The sequence below is a fragment of the Danio rerio genome, chromosome 17 (genome assembly GCF_052040795.2).
Source record: "Danio rerio strain M-AB ecotype USA chromosome 17, GRCz13ab, whole genome shotgun sequence".
Lineage (NCBI taxonomy): Eukaryota > Metazoa > Chordata > Actinopteri > Cypriniformes > Danionidae > Danio > Danio rerio.
Window position 1 is genome coordinate 27,211,229 of NC_141037.1, and position 21,970 is coordinate 27,233,198.

At 34.7% G+C, this 21,970-nt stretch overlaps 1 protein-coding gene and 1 long non-coding RNA gene across 2 annotated transcripts in view; one reads left to right on the plus strand and one right to left on the minus strand.

The window, feature by feature from the left end:
• The window catches only part of wapla (WAPL cohesin release factor a), a 30,754-nt gene extending 14,159 nt beyond the window's left edge, over nucleotides 1-16,595 (plus strand). The window contains exons 10-20 of the mRNA XM_087290544.1: nucleotides 229-456; nucleotides 1,956-2,067; nucleotides 2,161-2,258; nucleotides 2,902-2,978; nucleotides 3,064-3,227; nucleotides 3,383-3,498; nucleotides 6,006-6,224; nucleotides 6,560-6,758; nucleotides 8,567-8,655; nucleotides 11,416-11,511; nucleotides 13,145-16,595. Coding sequence (XP_087146670.1) covers nucleotides 229-456; nucleotides 1,956-2,067; nucleotides 2,161-2,258; nucleotides 2,902-2,978; nucleotides 3,064-3,227; nucleotides 3,383-3,498; nucleotides 6,006-6,224; nucleotides 6,560-6,758; nucleotides 8,567-8,655; nucleotides 11,416-11,511; nucleotides 13,145-13,210 — 1,464 coding nt within the window. The 3' untranslated portion in view covers nucleotides 13,211-16,595. The remainder of the gene's footprint in view (nucleotides 1-228; nucleotides 457-1,955; nucleotides 2,068-2,160; nucleotides 2,259-2,901; nucleotides 2,979-3,063; nucleotides 3,228-3,382; nucleotides 3,499-6,005; nucleotides 6,225-6,559; nucleotides 6,759-8,566; nucleotides 8,656-11,415; nucleotides 11,512-13,144) is intronic.
• LOC147833095 (uncharacterized) lies at nucleotides 10,289-12,945 on the minus strand. Its single transcript, XR_015513416.1, has 2 exons — nucleotides 12,828-12,945; nucleotides 10,289-12,635 (listed from the first exon to the last, which is right to left on the minus strand). It is a non-coding gene; the product is annotated as an uncharacterized LOC147833095 (long non-coding RNA).
• Nucleotides 16,596-21,970: the final 5,375 nt, after the last annotated feature.

Sequence of the window (21,970 nt, forward strand, 5' to 3'; positions counted from 1 at the left end):
TCATGCAGGGGCAGTGGGAACAGAAACTCTTTTTGTGCCCCCCTGAGCAATGTATGAACAGCACAACAAAGTATATGCATGGCAGCTAAAATTTATACCAACTGAAAGTGTTACAGAATTCATAATTTGGCTTAAAAACAGACCGATATCACAGTGTATTACCCAGAGTAATGTTACAACATTTGCTTTCTCTTTCTCTCTTTTACCTTGTTTCTCTGATTGTGATAGAATATGGCTCTCTGCACGGCGTCTCTGATGTATATATTGAGTCGAGACCGGCTGAATATGGATCTGGATCGGTCTTGTCTGGAGCTGATGATCCGGCTGCTGGAAATGGAGCAGGACGACTCTGTAGCGGACCAGTTAACAGCTAAAGAGATGAGCAAAGTAAAAGAGAAAATCAGGAAACTCTGTGAAACAGTCCACAACAAGCATCTGGATCTGGAGAACATCACAGTGAGTGACTTCTGTTTTTCACAACTTGCATGTCAATACAGACCCAGAAAATCTATGAATGTTTTAGGAGAAATGTCCTTCTGATCACCTTGGCTTTGTTCAGAGAGGCGGCAAAAATCTGTTTTTATGTTTTATTCTTTGTAGACTGAACAACAGCATAGAAAACCAAATGCAGTCTTTGGTGCGTGTTCTTATTGCTTTTGACAGGTTTTACCTTCACGCACATTGCATATTTTGTAAACTGTTCAAAAGTTTGAGGTCTGTAAGAAGTTATGTTTCTTTTTCTAACTGTTTAGACACAAGTCATTCATGCTCATATTCTTGTGAATATTCAGCAGTCTTCAATGTCATGTATCCTTCAAAAATATATGTAATAATAATTTGCAGATTCTGCACTTAAGATGAAGTTCACATTAGGGCTGAACAATATATCATTTTTGCATCGATATCGCAATGTGCACATCTGCAGTAGTCGCATCGCAAGATATGCAATGTTAAGTTTGTGTTGGTGGATTATAATTGAGCAAGAGCCATACATTTTGAAAACATGATAGTTTCAGAGTTTAACCATAGTGAAAGTTGATCATCCGTGTGTGTTTTTAAGGCCTGTTACTGTGCATTGAGAAACCCCAAATTGTACCGTTTGTAACTGTAAAAGCACTGTAATATTTCACTTTTTTATCTTTGCTTTATTGTATTTATTACTGTTTCTAAATTGTTTATTATGTTTTATGCATAATTCACACCCACAATATTCCAAAATCAGTCTAAATAAATTATTTAAAAAAAAAATAGAGCTATTCAAGCTGTCTCAGGGCTCTAGAGTGCGACCTAATTTCTCAATGTTGTGACAAAAAAAATTGAAGGTCACACCGGTGTGACCAGCTATTCAAATGTTAAAAAGGTCTTTGTAATGGTGGTTATGGATTGTGCTGATGGATTGTCACCTAAGAAAAAAGTGCACTAGCGCGAAAAACAGTTACACGCACAAGTGCAACCAAAAGGTCAGTCTGGAGCCCTGTATTAGGTGAAGTTGTATCCATATGGCAATATATATTGCAGAAATGTATATCGCAATGTCATATTTTTCCAATATTGTGCAGCCCTATTTCATGTTATTATAAATGCTGAAAACATTGTGCATTTTAAATATATTTGTGTTATAACTTCACAAACTTTTCAGGATACTTCAGAGAGTAAAAAACAGGACTCAATGAAATGTATTACAAAAATATAAATGTCACTACAGTCACAATCAGTTCCTTGCATTCTTACTGTGAAAAAAAAATATGTGTGGGTGTGTATGTGTGCATTTCAAAAATTAACTGACCCAAAACTTTTGAACTTGTGTAACAGGCCTGTTAGATAAGTGTTTTTGTCAGTTCACATTTATAAAGTGCTACTAAAGTAAAAAAAAAAAAACTAATTACAAATAATTGTATTATTTATGTTTATTTTATTTTTTTACTTTATGTGCTCATCTCATTTCTTAATTTCAGACTGGTCATTTAGCAATGGAAACGCTGCTGTCTCTGACGTCGAAGCGAGCTGGAGACTGGTTTAAGGAGGAGCTGCGTTTACTTGGGGGACTGGACCACATCGTAGATAAAGGTGTGTATCTCTTTTCTGATTTATACATTGTGTATATCGCTATCTGATTTATATTTGTGAAAGGAATGGTTAGCAATGACTTTTTCTCCTCAGTAAAAGAGTGTGTGGAGAACTTGAATAAAGAAGAAGATAAAGAAAGTCTAGTGGCGTCACTCTGGGGAGCAGAACGCTGCTTGCGAGTTCTGGAGAGCGTGAGTGCACAACATGCTAGATGATCAAATCGTAATTGGAGTTGCTTTTCTTTGAAAATGCCTGCAGTAATTGCATAATATCACAGACTGTGGAATAAAGTGTTGTCAATGTGTAAAAAAATAGAGGCTGACAGATATGCAAATCAGGTACTTAAGCAAAAAAATAAATAAATAAAATCCTAAAAATAAAAATTAAGTATTTGCATTAAGCAAATTGTATTCTAATATTATAATTACTTGATCATTTTATGTACTTGACTAATTAAGTTTGAAGTATTGATTGATAAATGTTTTTAACAAATATGGAATTTGATAAAGTATAAGTTTACCTAAAATAAAAATATTTCAAAGAAAACTTTGAAAAAGAACAATCAAATGGGGTATAAAAAACTATTACAAGGTATTAAAAAAATCAATATATTGACTAAGTACTGTCTACAACTAGATAACTTTTGTCGTTTTTTCTTTTAATAAATTAACCAAACATAATGAAACTTGACATTTTTCTTTAAAAAAAGACCCTTATAGGCTAATTAAGCTCTCAAAATTACAAGTTGTTGCATTACATTTGACAGTCTTTGAGGACGATGCATGATAAATCTTTGCGTAATTCATTTAAAATCTATTTCTCTTTTATGTGCAGGTTACAGTTCATAACCCTGAGAACCAGGCTTATCTGATTGCCTACAAAGACTCCCAGCTCATAATGTCCTCAGCAAGGTGTGTGTGACTTGTGTATTGTAGTCACTGTGCTACTTTGTGTGACATGCATTTGTCATTGCACAGTTGCGCTTTGTGTGTCCAGGGCCCTGCAGCACTGTGAGCAGATGATCCAGCGTTACAGCCGAGAGGTCTCTTCATCATCGAGCTCTACACTCCCGCAGAGCAGTCACAGTAATGTGGGCAAAGCCGTGGAGGATTGCATGAGAGCCGTGATCGGAGTTCTGCTCAACCTCACACATGATAACGGTGAGACCCTGATTAAGTCGTGACTGGAAAAAAATGACTCCTGGCTTTCCCCATACTGGATTTATAAATGTGTTCTTTTTATTGCACATATAATTTTTTGTTTATTTATAATGATTCACTCTTAAAGAAAGCCCTCATATGTTTTTCCTTTTCAGAGTGGGGAAGCACTAAAACAGGAGAGCAGGATGGCCTGATACTGACCGCTCTGGACTGTGTTCTGAAGGTCCCGCGCTATTTGCCTCAGGAACAGAGATTTGATATCCGTGTACTGGTGAGACTTCATGACATTAACTATCAGAATCATTGACTTAAGCATTCATAACTCTTTTTAGGTATACTTACTGTTAACAATATGAGTATTGTTTTAAAAGTCATAAATGTTCGAAAGTCTTGTTATAACACTCCAGGGTTTTTTCAACGAGTGCCCTTTAACAGAATAAAGGAATAGTTCTGCCAAAAATGTATACTTTTCTTTTTTTTCTTCAATTTAGATAAAGATTTTGTTGAAACAGTGGTCCTTTGTTTTTATAAAATGCAAGCCAGTGTGTACCTGCACTTTTAGAGCCAAACAAAAAAACAACATATCGAGCAGGGGTCTCGAACCCAAGTAACTGACAATTCACAGGAGGGTCGTTTTAACATTCAAGCACAACAAAAAAGTGGAAACCTGATGTAATTGATGCACTCAGACATCTTTTACTGACAATTGCTCTACTGAGTACCTTTCTTTTCTATAAAGCTACAACAAAAATAGGAAAACTGTTAACACGTTTATTTCAGCGAGGAGTAAAACTTTACTAATGCACTTTTAAAAAAAATCATCTTATTATGCAAATGAGGAAAATCTATTAAATTAGTTCATTTGAATCAGAAATTAGCAAACTGATCATATTTACACCACCAGCACAACGTGTAAGCCATGAAGATGTGTTTGTTCAACAAAATAGAGGTAGTATAAAACTGATTATAATTAAATGACTCTTTAATATTTACATAAATAGAGCTTTAGTAAAAATAGAGCACTCACTGAGATATATTTCAATTTAAATCAGCCCCAGAAATAATCTGCATGTGCTTTGTTCTCGACTGTAAGAAACTGAAAGTAAGCCGGATGTAATGAACAGTGCTTTAAATGTCCAGTAGACGGGGGGTCAAAATCACAAGTAGCTATTTGTTACTGCACAACAATAAGTGGTTCAAAAATATGTTTTGTTGGGCTTAATCTCGTTACATTTTGATGTCAGTTGAGGGCCGGAGGGAGGAGGAGGAGAGGCTGCAAATGGCCTGTGGGCCAGCAGTTTGAGACCCCTTATATAGAGGCAAAACACAATCTGGTAACACTTTACAAAAAGGTTTTATTTTTGAAATGTGAAAAGTGGAGTTTTGTAAACTAATTTCGAGAGGATCATGTGCTATGATTGATCACGGCTGGTCCTGCATCAATAGCCTTCAATAAATAGCCCAGTTTGTTTTACTTCTAGTATTTTCTTTTTTGAAGGATTCACCCCATCTCCCCCGCTTCCTCCTTTACCAAGGGGAACTCTCGAGACCTTCCTGATCTTGGACCCCCTTTTATGCTATACGACCAGGTGGGAGTCCTGGGCTCTAGTATCTCCGAGCTCAGGGTTCTCTCCTAGGACAGCATGCCAAACCTGTATTCAGTATCAAGTAATAGCAAAGTGTGAACTCTTAAAATTTGTTATTACAGTATAGTTCAGTTGTTCATTGATAGTTGATGGTCACTCCCCGTGCATTATCTAATGTTAACAAGCATAAATTTGGATGTTCAAAGGACATATTTAAAGTCTGTTCAAATCCACCATTAAAAGTCTATATACAAAATTTAGCATTTTAGCCAACAGTACACCTACACATAGGCCTTAAATTGTTGTTTTACTAAATGTTTGATAAATAACAGTAAAAATAGCCTACTTATATTAACCTTTATTTTACTTCTGCAGATTCGTGAGAAATTTGTGATCTTGATTTTATGCAAAAACATTGTGATTATCATTTTAGCCAGAATCATGCAGCCATAATTTATATATGTTGAACTTTAATAAATAAATGTTGTACAAGTATTGTTCATAATTAGCTCATGTTAGTAAATCCGTTAACTAATCATAGCTTATTATAAAGTGTGACTCCATAATGAATACCTGTAGCTCTTCTAATAAACTGAAGTCTTATGAAGTGAACCACTCAGTTTGTGCAATTATGACTTGCATTTTATGGACTAACATATTGACAACAACATTTTAAATCAAACTTAAAATTTAATGTCCACTTTCAGAAAATTCCTCCTTTAAATCATTGTCAAGTATTTGGTTATTTTGATAACTGCTAGGTACATGTGGATCATCGTCAACACATGTGACTAAGAGGCCTCATGCATACAAGTTAATTTAATTAAAATAGTGGGATGTTGTTTGTTATTTTTGACTTAAGAAAATATTACTTGTGCTAAAGTTAGCAGGCTAAAAATAAATAAATAAATAGAACAAAGAAATAAAAATGACAAATGCAAGTCGCATGTGCAGTCCTTCATGTTTAACAGTAGAATGAAATGTTACAAAACCATCTCAGACTTTCTATTATTAATTATACATTTAGCTTTAGTTCTGTGTTTTGATATTTGTTTTTTAATCCACCATTTAAGTGCAGTTACGAAATTTGGGTATATACTCCACACCAGTTTCAGTAGCTCAGTGTCAGCTTGGTACTGAAGTGTGGGTGTTTTTGACTGAGGGCGTGTGACGGTGGTTTATCTGTGTGCAGGGTCTGGGTCTACTGATTAATCTGGTGGAATACAGTGCCAGAAACAGAGAGTGTCTGGTGGAGATGGAGGTGGACATGAGCTACCTAATGGAGGCTGAGGCTGTCGTTAAGATGGAGAACGATGTGAAGACGGAGGAGCAAAAACGGGATCAAATGGAAGAAGAAGAAAAGCGAAAAGCGACGCTAAAATCATTAAATGCCTTGGCTGCTCTGGTTCAGGTGACTAGCAGGAATCTCCATCTTTGACTTCTAGCAGTGTTTCTCAACCACAATTCTGGAGGAACACCAGTTTTACAAATGTGTTCTTAAGCAAGCACACCTGTTTTAGATCATCAGCTTATTAGCAGAGACTAAAAGACCTGTAATGGTTGTGGAAGACAGAAGAGACATCCAAAATATGTAGTGTTGGTGGATCTTTAGGAACGTGGTTGAGAAACACTGACTTATAGGATTGTTTCTCCAAATGTTTACCTGTAAATCTGATATGTTTTAGTAAATCTATATAAATGTGTTAGCCACTTATTGCAAGTATTTCTGTGGGTTTGTATGTGTAGCTCTTCCTCGAACGGGAGCGAGCAGCTGTGCTTGCTGAGGCACAGACTGATGACCTCATAAGTGAGGCACCCAAATCTCAGGCAGACCAGAGCGGAGAGTGGCAGGAAACATCTGGAGAGATCCAGTGGGTTGCCTCTGAAACCAATGACACAAATGACAAGAAAGAGGAGGAAGAAGAAGAGCTCGACCTCAACAAAGGTAAGTTGATGTGGTCAAATTTACAGTTGCCTGGCAAAATATTAAAAGCAAACTTAATTCAGTGGAATTCTGCGCAATTGAGAATTTTGCACAAGGGCAGAACTAATACACTTTGACTAAGAGGATTTTGCTTGGTTTGAAAGTGACTTCAATTAAAGCGGTGCTCCATAAATGCTACACTAATAATTGTGTTAGAGAAATTCCCCTGAAGTTTTTAAAATACACTACCTGACAAATCTTGTTGTTGATCTCCGTTGCAAGAGCAACAAATAATAAATTGACTTCTAGTTGATCATTTGGAAAAGTGTCAGAAGGTAGATTTTTCTGATGAATCATCTGTTGAACCTCATTCCAATAATCACAAACACTGCAGAAGACATATTGGAACCCACATGGACCCAAGATTCTCATAGAAATCAGTCAAATATAGAGAAGGAAAAGTCAAGGTTTGGGGTTATATTCAGTATGATGGGTGTGTGAGAGATCTGCTGAGTGGATGGCAACATCAACAGCCTGAGGCATCAAGACATTTGTGCTGTCCATTACATTACAAACCACAGGAGAGAGGAAATTCTTCAGCAGGATAGCGCTCATCCTCATACTTTAGCCTCAACATCAAAGTTCCTGAAAGCAAAGGTCAAGATGCTCCAGGATTTGCTAGACATGAACATTTAGCATGTTTGGAGTAAGATGAAAAGTATGCATTGAAGGTGTATCTAAAGTAACTTGATGAACTCTGGGGGTCCTGCAAGAACGCTTTCTTTGCCATTCCAGATGACTTTATTAATAAATTGAGTCATTTAATCTAATCTAATCTTGAGGCCTCTGTCTTTCATGTAAGCCATTCCTGATACCAAATGATCAACTAGAAGTCAAGTTATTATTTGCTGTTCCAAAAACTTGGATGGGCAACAAGACTTTTTGTCAGGTATTTTATGTTCAACTAACAATTTTATATTGAGTGAGTTATTTCAGTATTCTCATTTTTATTTTCAGTTTTGCCAATAAAAACAGTTCCAGGCAAAGCTGGAGAAGAACATCTGTGCATCCTACAACAACACTGCAAAGCTTCATTTCAGAATTAAGCTGTTTATAAATATAGCACTTAGTTAATATTTCATGATTTGTGTCTTTGAATGAATGTAGCCTTTATATAGCCATGTCAGTGAAGTTACCATATATGGTTCAATGCCAGATTAATAATTAATGAATCGCTCATTAAGACTATCTTACCACCAGCTACTGGAGGTTTTAGCATGATATTTATCCATCACCAAGCTTAATCAGCCAAGGCCCCAGCACAAAAACACACTAAGTATTTTGTTTGATTATTTAAAAAAATAAATTAACTGTTTAGTCAATATCACACATCTATAATATAACCTCAACTTAACTAACATTTACAGTTCTATAAGAAATTATTCATGAAATCCTAAACCTTAAGGTCATGTGTCATTGAGGTGAACGTTAGTGAATATAACTAGCTGCGAGAGCTGGGATTGCTTTGGAGCAGTGTTCATCTAGACCCATGGTGAATGATATATTCCTCCAAGCATTAGTTTTCATATTAATATTGTTGTAGTCTGGAAATGCCATCTGTTACAGACAAGGATTCTCTGATAACTGCATTATTTACTCCTCCAGTGCCATCAGGCATTGTACAAGTAGAATATGACACCGTGTTTGGATGGCTTGGTAAAAAATGATGACTGTATTTTTATTTTTTCATTTTTTAATGCTGTGTGTTGTAATGGAATTAATGTTGTTTTGTAAGGTGTACGCTTTTATCCTAATTTCCTTTTCCCCAGCCTTGCAGCATGCTGGGAAACACATGGAGGACAGCATTGTGGCGTCTTACTCAGCTCTTCTGCTTGGGTGTCTCTGTCAGGGGAGTCCGGTGAGCATCACTTCCACTCATTCTTTTAGTGCTTCAGAGGACAGGTTGTAGTTTTGGTCTCCCTTTTTATTAGGTGGCCTTAACTTAATGTACTTGCACTGAAACTAATAATTAATATTATTACTACTAGTTACTATTATTGTGTTAATACATGCTTTTTACATTGTACTTATGATTGATTAAAGACCTGGATGTAATCACATCTGTAATTAATTTCTGTAATTTGTAAATTGTAATAGTAAAATTGTAAATTGCACCTTAAACCTACCCATACCACCAAACCTGTCCATTGTCCTACCTGTATCCCAACACAAGAGCACCTGAAGTGTTTTGCTATACATTTCGAACACATTAAGTACATTATATTTATTTTTTGATGCAAGTACATAGTAGTTAAAGGAACCTAATATGAATTGGGACCATGTTATTTATTAATATTTTTTGGAACAGTGATGTAAAGCAAATTCTGGGTATTTTATTTATTTATTTATTTTTTGGCCATTGGAAAACACAAGGGTGAATAGATAATGACTTGAAATGATTGAACAATAACTTTAGTGCAGAATAATTTCTGCAAGTGTTTTTGTAACTTTGGCTGTGGGATGGATCTATGTTAGTTTTGGATATTTGCTACTTGTGCTGCTTTGCACAATTGCAACTGCAATTTTTATCCCACCATTTTCCTACAAAACTGCTTCAACTGAGTCAGGTTGCATGGAAGAGTGGAAAATACTCTTTTTACGTCTACTCCGATTCCCTGGATTCTCACATAACCACTTCAGGGTATTAATGTTGTTAAGTCATTCTTGTAGTTTTTGCTTTACACTTTGATATATTTCCAGAGAATATAAAAATCTTCTTTAAGGATGCTGATATTTTGCAAGTTTTCCTTCAGAATCTCTCTTTTTTTCTGCATTTTTTGACTCTTTTTACGCATTCTAGTGCCTGATGCAGAGAAGCATATCTCTGGCATTGTGTTGTCACTACGATGATCACACTGGGGAAAGTATATTTCTGATCATGCTCAGTATGTAGTTCTACACATGGCTTTGTTTAATTCAGCTGGAGAAGCTTCTCTAGTCTGATGAGATCAAAATCAAGTTTCTGGCCATTAGAGTCTCCCACATGCTTTCTGGAAAAAAAACTCTAGCTGAGATGTCACCGCAGATCTCTTCAGGTCTTTCTCTTTATCTCTATTTCCTCTTAAAGCTGTAAGTGGTAAAGCACCTGTGTAACAACTCTTCCACTGAAGCCTCGGGGTCGTCTCGGTGGATTTACAGCTGTGCCAATACTCTTTCCATTTCTGTCCTGATCTATTGGTACTCTTGGGGATGTTCAATGATTTTGAAATCTTCTTGTATCCGTCCCCTGCTCTGTGCTTTTCAATCAGCTTTTCATGGAGTTGCTCGGAGTGTTCTTTTCATCTTAATAGTCTTGTGTTCTACCACAATAGGATGTTGAAGTTTGCAGGCAAAGGTGTATTCATAGACTAATCATTTGAAACTCTGTGACCGCACACATATCGTACTAATAATATTATATAAGATATATTAAATGATTATTTAATTTGGAATTGAATTGGATCTAAAAGATTATATGATTCCAAAAGGTTGAATTAAAAAAAAAGTAATTATTTTTATTTTTTTAAGATTGAGTTTTCTCAATGTATTATTTTTCGATTTAATAGAAACAGGTAATTTACGTTCATATTTAAATTCAGGAATGATGCATTAAAACAATAATGAAAGAACTTTTGCTACCATTGCTGCAGCAGGTGCACTGATATTTAGCAGTGCCTGAAAATAGTCCCCTAGCTAAGTTCCAACATGACCTCCTGCTTGCACAGGGAGTGTGTGTGCTTGTCACGCTGTGTAATATTGCGCCTGCTGGAGGAATTGTATGGCAGCAAGTTTGATTATTATACCAGAATGAGAGTATACTGTAGTTCCTAGCCCCATTGGTCTAGTACAGTGTTTCTCAACCATGTTCCACGAGGGCCACCAACACTGCATGTTTTGAATATCTTCTTAGTCTGTCACACCCATTACAGGTCTTTTAGTCTCTGCTAATAAGCTGATGATCTGATTCAGGTGTGTTTGGTTAATGAGACATGGAAAATGTGCAGAGCTAGTGGTCCTCCAGGAACGTGGTTGAGAAACACTGGTCTAGTATATAGAAACTTTTAGAATTTTCCATTGGTCTTGGTAAACAATGTAACTACAGAAGCAGTGTTTCTCAACCCTGTTTCTGAAGGCACACCAAAAGTACACAATACTTCCTAATCAAACAGACCCGAATCAACTCATCAGAACAATAGAAGAGACTCAAAATTATCTGAAGTTAATAGGTCAGATAAGGGAGACATCCAAAATATGTACTGTTGGTGTACACTGTACAGTGTCCATCTTTAAATAGGAAAATTATTGAAACTCTTCGGTCATTTGAGCAAGATGCTAATGGTCTAATCTGATTTAATGATCTATGCTAAGCTAAGCTAAAAGTGCTCCCTCCAGACCTAGAGATCAGCTGAATGGATTTAAAAATGGTAAACTCAACTATTTAACTTTTAGGGGAGTGTTATCTCAAAGTGGAGTGTTCCTTTAAAAATACATCACAATGTCATACACTACTTTTTAAAATGTTTAGTATACTTGGTATGAGAAAGTATTCATCTTATTAATCATAACATTACCATTCTTATTATAATTTTTTTTTTTATATTTAAATGTAAATAAAAATAAATTCTATTTTTTTTCTCAGATGAATGTGAAAACCGTACGGGAAAATCTTCCTAAAGGAGATTTCTCCATCATGACTGAAATGCTGAAGAAATTCCTTAATTTTATGAACCTGACGGTAAGTGCAACCAATATTCAGACATTTTCCACATAGCATATTCCATGCTTTCCTCACTCAATAGCATTACAATATTTTAATTGCTGACAAAATAAGTAACACATTCAGAATGATTTATTGTAATGCAGACTTTGTAGCATGTGTTGGGGGCTGTTTACACAGCAACGGTTTCAGACAAAATGGAAAACTCTGTTTTGCCGCAAACAAACACAACAATGGTGGAGTTCATAGCAGTGTTGTTGTTGCTCAAGTCTTTGCTAACGCTTTATTTGCAAAGAGTGTTTTTTTCTATGTTAAGCTGCTTTGACACAATCTACATTGTAAAAGTGCTTTAAAAATAAACACATGATCAGCACACATAGCAAATCTACATAAACAGTGCAGAGCTATGACACTTCATCACTTCCTTACAAGTACTGTTTAAAAACAAGGTAACAGCCAAATATTGGCTGGGGTCTGTTTTCCGTATGTTGATTGCTCAATTAGCTAGATTTGGCTATTGACGATTTGACATGATCCAGGGTCGTTTCAATCTTCAAAACTCATCAGAGAGTTGTTGTTATTGTAACAGTTTTAATAGCTCAAACCTGCTCGGGAGCAGGCTTATTTCATATAAACAGAATTAGATCAGGTCATTTCAAGCAAAGGTAATACTGAAAGTATGTACTGAATTCTGATATTTAGTTTAAAAAAAATATATTAATAAAACCTATGCAATCTGCACACCAAAATCAAAGTACAAAGACAAGTCACAGAGTGGTTCTCCCCAGCTGGTTTAAAGGGAAAATGTATTAATATGGACTTTTTAGATATAAATGCGTGGAATTTTAAGGTATCGACTTTAGTACAATTTGTGTATGATAATAGACAATATTTGACTTTTTTTAAAGGAATAATAACTTGGAATTGACAGCTAATATGATGGTCATTTGATGCTTTGCAAAAATTGCAAGAACCAAATTAGCCAGAGATCAGTTATCAAGATTAAAAAAACCAAGATCTGCCAAATCATCTTGGATCATTTAAGTGAGGTATGAAGAACGGACCCCTGGTGTTTGTATTCATAATGGATTGTTTTGAAAACTTTGTGTAAATGTGAAACATAAGAGTAAAGTTTTTTTGTTCTTGTTTTTGGCTACATCATTTTCCTGTTATCATAGCCTTAGCAGTTAGCAAGGAATTTTCTGTATAGATCTAAAATTATTTATTTTGAAATGAAGCTATTACATAATTCAAACTGCATTATAATAGGCTCCCTCAAGCAGAAAACACTTTTAAATTCAAGATGTTTTTGTTTGTTTTGCAAAGCGAATGACATATTTGATTGTCAGCTCAAACATTGCTAAAAAACAATTCAAATATTATCATAAACAATAAATATCACTCACCTCTTCTTGCTTGTATGCGGATATTGAAAAGAGATGTGGTTTCTGTGGTCAAATCAGTGTGTCTTGGCTGTTTTTCTACCTGGATTTGAATGTGCTTTCCAGCTGTGAACTGGTCTCTATTCATGCAGTCTAATCCCAGGTGTGAGATTGCCATTGATCTTCCGAAATATGTGGCTGTGCTTTGAAATGTGGCCAGTGACATTTAAATCAGCTTTTAACACGTCTGTGCTCTTTCCTGTCATCAGTGTTCTGTTGGAACCACAGGACAGAAATCTATCTCACGGGTGATTGATTATTTGGAGCACTGTTAGCAGAGGTGTCGCAGTTCCCCCTCCTACTCCGTGGGATAAATCTGGACCTGGCAATGTGCCTTAGGCCCTTCAGGACAACAGAAAGCAGATCCGGTGGTAAAGGTGGCTAAGCATCGCTACAGAGACTTTCATGATTCTTTTCTCTCTCTCTTTTTTTTTTTTTTTTTTTTTGCTTGTGCTTTTTATTTTTTTCAAATGCTGTCTTTGTCATGCTCACACACAAACACACACTTTCAGCTGTGTGTTTAGCAGAATATTTTGTTTTTGAAGCACTGATGAAATGATGAAAACTGTTTGATCAGAAGTATAATTTTAGGCTATCTGTTCTTGTTTGTAGCGTTGAGATTTACCCTAAACAGAGTAACTTTATTGATATTTCAAACACTTGAGCTCTGAGGCTTTGTTCACACTGCAGGCAAATCTGATTTGGTTTTAAAATCCTCCTATTACGACTGACTGTTTGCACATGATATTTGCTCAGATAGTCTTTTATCAGCTGTATTTATATTAATAATGATGTAAGCGTAAATTGTCTTAAGAGATGTTCTCGCATCATAAGTGATTGTTGTAGCAACTGGAAATCATACGCATCTTGCATAGTACAGGCATTTTAAGTATTCATGAATATACAATACCCAAAAGCAGTGTTAGAGACACTATCATTCAAAAGTTTGGGGTTGGTAAGAGTTTTAGAAACTATTAATTTGAAGAATTGGACTATTCACATCAAATCTATATTTATTTAATAAAAAAAAAACTAAATTTTACATATAATTAAAATATTTTTATGCAAATATATTTTACAGCGGACTTAAATCATGTGGTCCAAAGCTGAATTTTAAGCGGATAGTCTTCAGTGTCAAATAATCCTTCAGTAAACATTTAGAAGAATGGTGCTTTTAATGTATATTTATCATTTGTTTTTATTAATTATTTATTAGGGGTGTACAGATCACAACCCACAGTTCAGAACGCACAGGGCCCACGGAATAAAAACCTTTTTTGAACTTGTAGGTTAATCCAACATTTAAAACAATTGCAGAGAGATTGCCTCCCACATCATTTAAATCATGTGTATAAAATCACCTAAATACTTTCTTAGGTTATTAATTAAAGGTGTTTTCTGTCACTGTTTGTTTAGCCTGGATTAATGCGTTCAGTGTAAAGATGCACAATTAAACATTCAAAGATTGTGATCTCAATTTAAACCCGCGAAACATGAATGATAAATGAGAATTATTTGCATGTGTTTATTAATCCTTCGAAGCGCTGCATTCTAATCTGCGTTTGATCGAGAGACTTTAAGTTTTTACACTTTTTCAGTTCGTTACAAACAATTAAATAACACAGAAATACTGGAAGAACAGTTTAGAGTTCATAATTAAACACTGATGTTTATGGTAAAGATTAAAATCACCGTTTAATGGAACTTGATGCTGGTGAATGTTGTAGCAATTACATTGTGTAACCAATAAGTGGCGACACACAACCATCAAAATGATGTCACTAAATAGGTATTCAAAAATAATATACCTGTAATGAAATATGAATATTTATGTGTGAATTGGTGAATCATTCATTGAAAATAAAGATGATATGTTGTACTAGATTAGATTTCTATATTTAGCATCATCAGCAACAGTAGCGAAGATCATTTTTCTTATTGAATATGTTCCTTTTTTTCAGCTGGTTCTTTTTTTATTTTTATTTTTAATAAAATTACAGGTTTTAAGTTCTGTTTGTTAAACCAATGGTTTTTGCAATAATATTTTATTATAAATGGAAACAAATGACATTTGTCTTCTTCCTCTTTTGCTGATCCTAAAAATGGTCCGATCCGTGACTCAAAAACTGTAATGTGATCCGAACCGTAAAACTTGTGATCCGTTACACCACTATTATTTATCATTTATTAGTATTATTAATTTATTACAGACAGTTGTCCTGATTAATATTTATGTGGAAACAATGTTCAGAATTGTATGAAATCAGGATTTGTTTTTTTGATGAATGAAAATTCGCAAGTACAAGATTTTAAATGGTGAGAATAAAGTGGCAGTAAATGTTGATGTATTTTTAAACCCAATATCTTGTTGAATTGATTCATTATTAACTAAATCCCATTCTTTTGAAAGGTATTGTATATAATTTCATGAATAAAAAATATGAATAGGTTAATAAAAATAGGTTAAGAAAATATGCAAAGTTATGCCTGATGAACCAAAGACATTCCAAACATTTTAAAAAAATTATGCATTAATCAGATTAAGTAGATTTTGTGTGCGTGCGTGTGTGTGATTTAATAAAATTAATGAATTCCTCGAGTGGATTCTTTTAAAATTCTGTGGAGTCCTGCTTGAATAATAATTTATGGCCATGTCTAACACATAAACTGAACCCAAGCTTTTATGTTTGATTTCTTAAAGAAACACTTCACAGTGATGACAGTAAGCAAGACATTTTGATTGTTTTTACCTGAATATCTCGGGAGGATTGCTGTTTTCTGTTTTTTATGGCTTCTTTGATCATCCACTGGCTTTTGTAGTTTTACATTTTCTCTGTGTGAAGAATAATCACTTTACCAATGATTAAAAAACATTACAGGTTATTTCTTTTGTTTTTATTCTGTTTATTTAATTAGTTTGGTAGGCTGTGCTGTGTGAGCCCCATTTTAGAATTGAAAAGGAAAAAAAAGACAGCACTTGAAAGTAGTTGATGTTTGGTGGGTTTATAAAGAAGTCCATCAAAATGCTCATCCGCTGTTAATTTAATGATATTATGGTTTTAATGTAATGGGACGATTGAGGTTTTGTTGTTTTATAATTTTTATGAAAAGTTTTTCTTTACCTTTTGATGTGATCCAGGACAACTTGTTTCTTTCATCTCATTTTATTTCCACCCTGTCTTTGTCTGCAAAATGGCTGGAAGCTGCTGAAAGAGAAAAGAGAAAACAAAACAGTGCATCCTTTTTTTCAGACTGAACGAAGCAAAAGTGTCCTCTATTCCTTTCAGATCCTTGCTGAAGCAGAGCCATATGGAGTAAAGCTTGTTCTATTTTGTAAAGCTAAAGCAAGTTTTACTAAAAGTTAATTTACTGATCTGAATTTGGATGATTTTTTTTTCTTTTAATTGTAAATATTTCTGTACATATTTCATGTAAGACTGCTAGAATACTTCCACCAAACCTGAATATTCTTTATTTTATACTTTCCCACCCTTTTATTGCATTATTTTTAGATAAAGTACAATTACAAGAAATATATAAATATTATATATAAATATATATATATTAAAGGAAAAACTATTTGTACCATTTTTCCAGGATGTTGTCTTTGGTTACAATGTAAATAATTTTACCTTGAATAAATACTTGCTACTTTCGGTACTTCAGTTGACTGTTTTATAATCTCTCTGTGTGATTTTAATCTGCATGCTTGTCTGAAATTCTATAGTCATGGTTAAATACTTTGAGTATTCGAAGCTATTTAAAAATGGCTTGGAAATTTGTAGTTTCGTGCAATTTACAGTTTAAAGTATACAGTTGAAGTCAGGATTGTTAGCCCCCCTTTGATTTTTCTTTTTTTTTTTCTTTTTTAAATATTTCCCAAATTATGTCTAACAGAGCAAAAAAAATTACATTTCTCAGTTTGTCTGATAATATTTTTTCTTCTGGAGAAAGTCCTATTTGTTTCATTTTGGCTAGAATAAAAGCAGTTTTTAATAAAAAAAAAAAAAAACATTTTGAGGTCAAAATTATTTGCCCCTTTAAGCTAATTAATTACAGAACAAACCATCGTTATACAATGACTTGCCTATTTACCCTAACCTGCCTAATTTACCTAGTTAAGTCTTTAAATGTCACTTTCAGCTGTTTAGAAGTGTCTTGAATAATATCTAGTCAAATATCACCATGTCATCATGGCAAAGATAAAATGAATCGGTTATTAGAAATGAGTTATTAAAACTATTATGATTAGAAATGTGCTGAAAACATCTTCTCTTCGTTAAACAGAAATTGGGGAAAAAATAATCGGGGGCCAATAATCCTGACTTCAAATGTAGTTTTGGTTTTGTTCAGCAAACTACTGATAACACTTCTTCTAAATCTAAAATTTAATTTAGAGCATAAATGTCAATTGTTCAAAATATGTTTATTTTTAAACAACACACCCACATATTTAAAGGGCACCTATTTTACCTTTTTTACCAGATCTACAATGAGCCTTTGGTGTCTCCAGAATGTGTCTAAAGTTTCAGCTCAAAATATCCATCCGATTATTTATTATAGCCTTCAGAATCTGCCCATTTTGCTCTCTGAGTATGCTGTAGTTGTTCTTGTAGCCTGTGGCTTTAAATGAAAATGAGCTGCTTCTCCCCGCCCACTGCCACCACATGTGTCTGCTTGTTATTTTGCATTAGGTTAGATAAACAGCACAGTGATAGAGCCGAATTCTGATAAAGCTGAAATACAGTTTATTAGTCAAAAATAGCATGTAAGTTTATTTCGTGTATTTGTGGTGAAGTTCATTCAAGCATTTCGAAAATGATGAGTCTCACACAAATGCAGTTTGCTGTGCACGTTGACTGACACCATGTGGCTGTGGCGACTATAAGTTAGGAATTAAAGCAATTTTACTGTCTATCACAAACAAACTTTGTTTAAAATATGTTTTAAAGTTTAAATCAATGTTAATCAATTCAGTGGGCTGGAAAAAACTCACTCCTAAGTCACATGACGGTGGGCCTCAAAGTCACTGAGATTTGGGTCGTATTTTAATTTTAGAAAGAAAAAAAAAAAAAGGACTTGTTGGGTTTATAGCACTCCAAAATGACAGTCGACACATTATATGCACACACAGTTCTGTTTAAACAGCTTACAAAAGTGGATTTTGATCATAGGTGCCCTTTACACTTAAGAGTTAAGAACTCAGTATTTGGTGTAATAACCATCAATAGCACCTACAGCATTCAAGGCCATCATATATTTTTTTGTTATTATACATTTAACTTGAGTTATAGAAGCATTTCTGGATGGAAACCCCTTTTTTTCAAACATAAAGAAAATATTTTTGTTAAAGAAATGCCTATTTAATGACTTTTTCCTTTTTAAATAATTAATAGTGTGATATGGTGTAGTATGCTGGGCAGGAGAGATAAATGACCAGAAAGAAATGTCATTCAGTACTGAAACCAAAGTCCCTTGGACGGAAGGTCTTGTAGCTCTGAATAATGTTTAATGTTTCACGCTCTTTAATGTGCTCAAGGTCTTTGTATAATATGCGCTGTGAGTCTCTCTTTATATATTGTGACAGCTCGCCTTGAAGGTCAGAATTGTATTGACACCCTTTAAAAATGCTTGAATATTTTTTTTTGTCCTGAAGCACATCTGTGTGAAACAGATTTCCTCTGCTTCTGTCACATGGTTTGCTACACAGTCTGTTTCACCTTGTGACATTTTCAGTTTGTAAAGTTTCGACAGTTTCCACAGCTGCTTTCCAGAAGAGGCTCACAGCTCGGGTTCCTTGTCCTTCTAAAATGCATGTTAAAGGATATTTGAATAAACTGCTGATGGTTCATTTACTCGCCATGAAGAGCTTTTAAAAAGATGCCGTCCTGCTGACTAGCATGGTGACGTTGATTTGTGCCGTTTTACATCTTTAGGGTATTTACGGGCAACAAACACTGTAAAGTAGTATACTTGTTTAGCTAGCCTCTCCGTCTAATATAAGACATTTGTTGCATTACTGATTGGTGTTCATTCTGAAAGAGAATATGGAAGGCGATGAGGGGAGTCCTCAAAATATGTTCATCAAAGCGTGTGAATTTTGACAGTGTCACATAGGTTAAACGTGCAAAGGTGGCCATTTTTTTACTTTTTGTGACAGTGTTCTACATCAGTTGTTCCCAAAGTGGGGTTCGCAGGACAATAATAGGGGGTTGCTTGGTGATTTAAAAAAGTCAGATACATTCTATTGAACTAATAATTACACAATTCTAACCATAACCCACAGAAGATAAAAAAAATAGTAGTTTTTAATAGTAAAAAAAACAAAAAAAACAGCATGCAATGAAAAGCCACCAGCTTTTAAATTATTATTATTTTTTAAGGTATTGGTGTGTTTGTTAGATTAACCAACACAATCTTATGGCAATTCTTAACTTTTTGATTTAGTGGCTAATTCGTATGAATTCGCACCATCTAGTTTGTACAATTTATTATGATTTGCTCATCCCCCAATAACGGTTGGGTTTAGGGGTGGGGTTAGGTGCCATGCCTCCTTTTTAAAATCGTACAATTTCGTACGAATGACCTCGTACGAATTAGCCACTAAACTGGCAAAACGTAAAATACTTACGTTTTCTTGTGAGATCAGGCTGGATTAACAGCACAGCAATAGTGTCAGCTGCAGCAGATTGATTTTATAGCACCAGGTTAAAATCTGACACCTTTATGGCAATTAAATACATTGAAAATAAAACAGACCACAACTGAATATTAAAAATTATGTCTGATTAGCGATCTCTAAAATTTAACCAAGATTAGACTTTGTCCACAAAGACAAAAAAAAAACATTGTCCACCAGTCTCATTAGATGAGGTTAATTCTGTTAAGCAAATGAATGACTATAAAAATTATATGGTTGTTAGACTGTTGCATTTTTTGTGTTGTCCATAGGCTGTTGTTATTGTAGGCTTATTGTTGTATGAGCCACATTTACATACTTGAAGAGTTTAGATGCAAAAACCTCTAAATGCCGTCTGAAATTTTCCTCTTAAATGAGCATTTATATTAGGCTCCTGTGTGTATGTTCAGTAATATCACTTTTATGGCAAAGAATTTGTCATTTTCCTGGTCTTTAAAGTAAAATATCTCAACATAAACAAAGGAGGCTGAGAAAAATGTTCAATTACAATGGAAATTTTAGACGGCACTTAGAGGTTTTTGCATCTGAACTCTTCATTTGTAACCACCTAAGAGGAATTTGTGAGCTGCGAGTCACAGACATTGTTATTTTAGGGGTCGCGGGCTTAAAAGTTTGGGTACTCTTGTTCTACGTTATCCAACTGTGTAACCACACTGAAAAACTTACTCTTATATTACAGCAAGAAAATCATACGGAAAGTGATTCAAGTCTGGACTTTTTTGTGTTGGCAGGTTTTTAAAAAAAAATGTGAACAAGGGAAAATGAAAAAGTAAATGGAAAAACTATTTATATTGACATCAAGACCATGTAATACTGTAGTCTGCTCCTGCACACATTAGATACTTAATAAGCTTTCTTTAACGAGTCAATCCCAGCCAAACAATTAGCCTAGGACTACGCTATAGTAATAAGTGAACATTGGCAGCAAAAAATAAATAAATAAAATTATGCCAATTTCCAATATAAGCAGCTTTCCAATATAAAGCAACTCTGCTGTTATCGATCTAGGCTATAAGTTCTGCGTACCCGGTACGGGGTCTGTGACATCATTTACTTCCACATTCAACAAAAGTTTAAAGGTACTGGCCCAATACCCCCATAAGTGGTTTCATTCAATCAGGAATAAAATAACTTTTGCATAGATTATGATCAAGACATTTTTCCTATGATTACTGACATGTGCAGGAACCACCAACATTAATTACAGCAACCTCGACCACACGGAACCTAAAGGTTTCACTTTCAAATTTGAGTTTACAAAAAAAAGCGCCTCCTTTTTGGAGGGGTTTATTATAACACAGACAACATATACAAGTATTTTAATCACTTTCAACAGTGTTTTATGAAAATCAAAAGGGTTTTCTTTCAAATGATACCAAACTTTTGCATTTACATCTCTGCCTGTGGATTTGTGAAGCTTTTAAATTTTGGTAGGCAAACCCCAAATTAGCACTTGACTTTAAGAGATTAAAGTTGCAGGACATTATTTTGTTGTTATGATAAGCTATTAAAGAGATTATTCATTATTTACCAAATTAAAGCTTTGCCATTTACTCAGCCGCCTCTTCTTCCAAATATTTAAAGAATATTGAAATAGGGTAGCCATTAACATACCTTTTCCCTACTACGTAAGCCATGAATTCCAATTACAAACTTCAGAAACTCTTATTTTGTGTTTAACTGTTTTCGGGATATGCCCTGTATCTTCTTATAGTACAGGAGTAAACCTTGTGTTGCAGTGGTTGCTGTTTTTCTTGCATCAGGGTTTTGCTAGATATAAACATCTACTTGGGCAAATACCCCTATCACTCTAATCAACTTTCTTTTCACTTTGTTTAAGGTGAGCCCTTAGTATTTTTAACTGTGGTTTTCCTAAGAATTCTCTTTTATTCCTTGAGCACATCTGCAATGTAAGCCTGAGAATTTCTAAATTAATATTAGAAATCAATCCTGTACCTCAAAGCTTTTTTTAGAGCACAGCATATTTTTAATGGAGTCTAGCAACGCCTCTCTCTTCCACTACATTATAAGGAAGCTGTTTCCCTTGTATGCACATGGATTGATAATATAGCATATTCAGTCTGTATTTACAAGCTTTTTTTCTCTCCTGAAACTTTACCGCTTGTCTGACAAGCACTTTCACCTCCTTTCAGGAATTCCTTTCACATCACTACCTAGAACGGAGAGGTTGAGGTTACTGTGCGACACTCAGCAGCAGGACTGGTTTGGATCAGATAATGTGCTGTAGGGCTTGAGGCTTGTTCTGCCCTGGTTCTCACTGGAGGGTCACCTACTCCAGGGTTCAACCGTATAAATTCTCCCAGGCGGCGTTTGT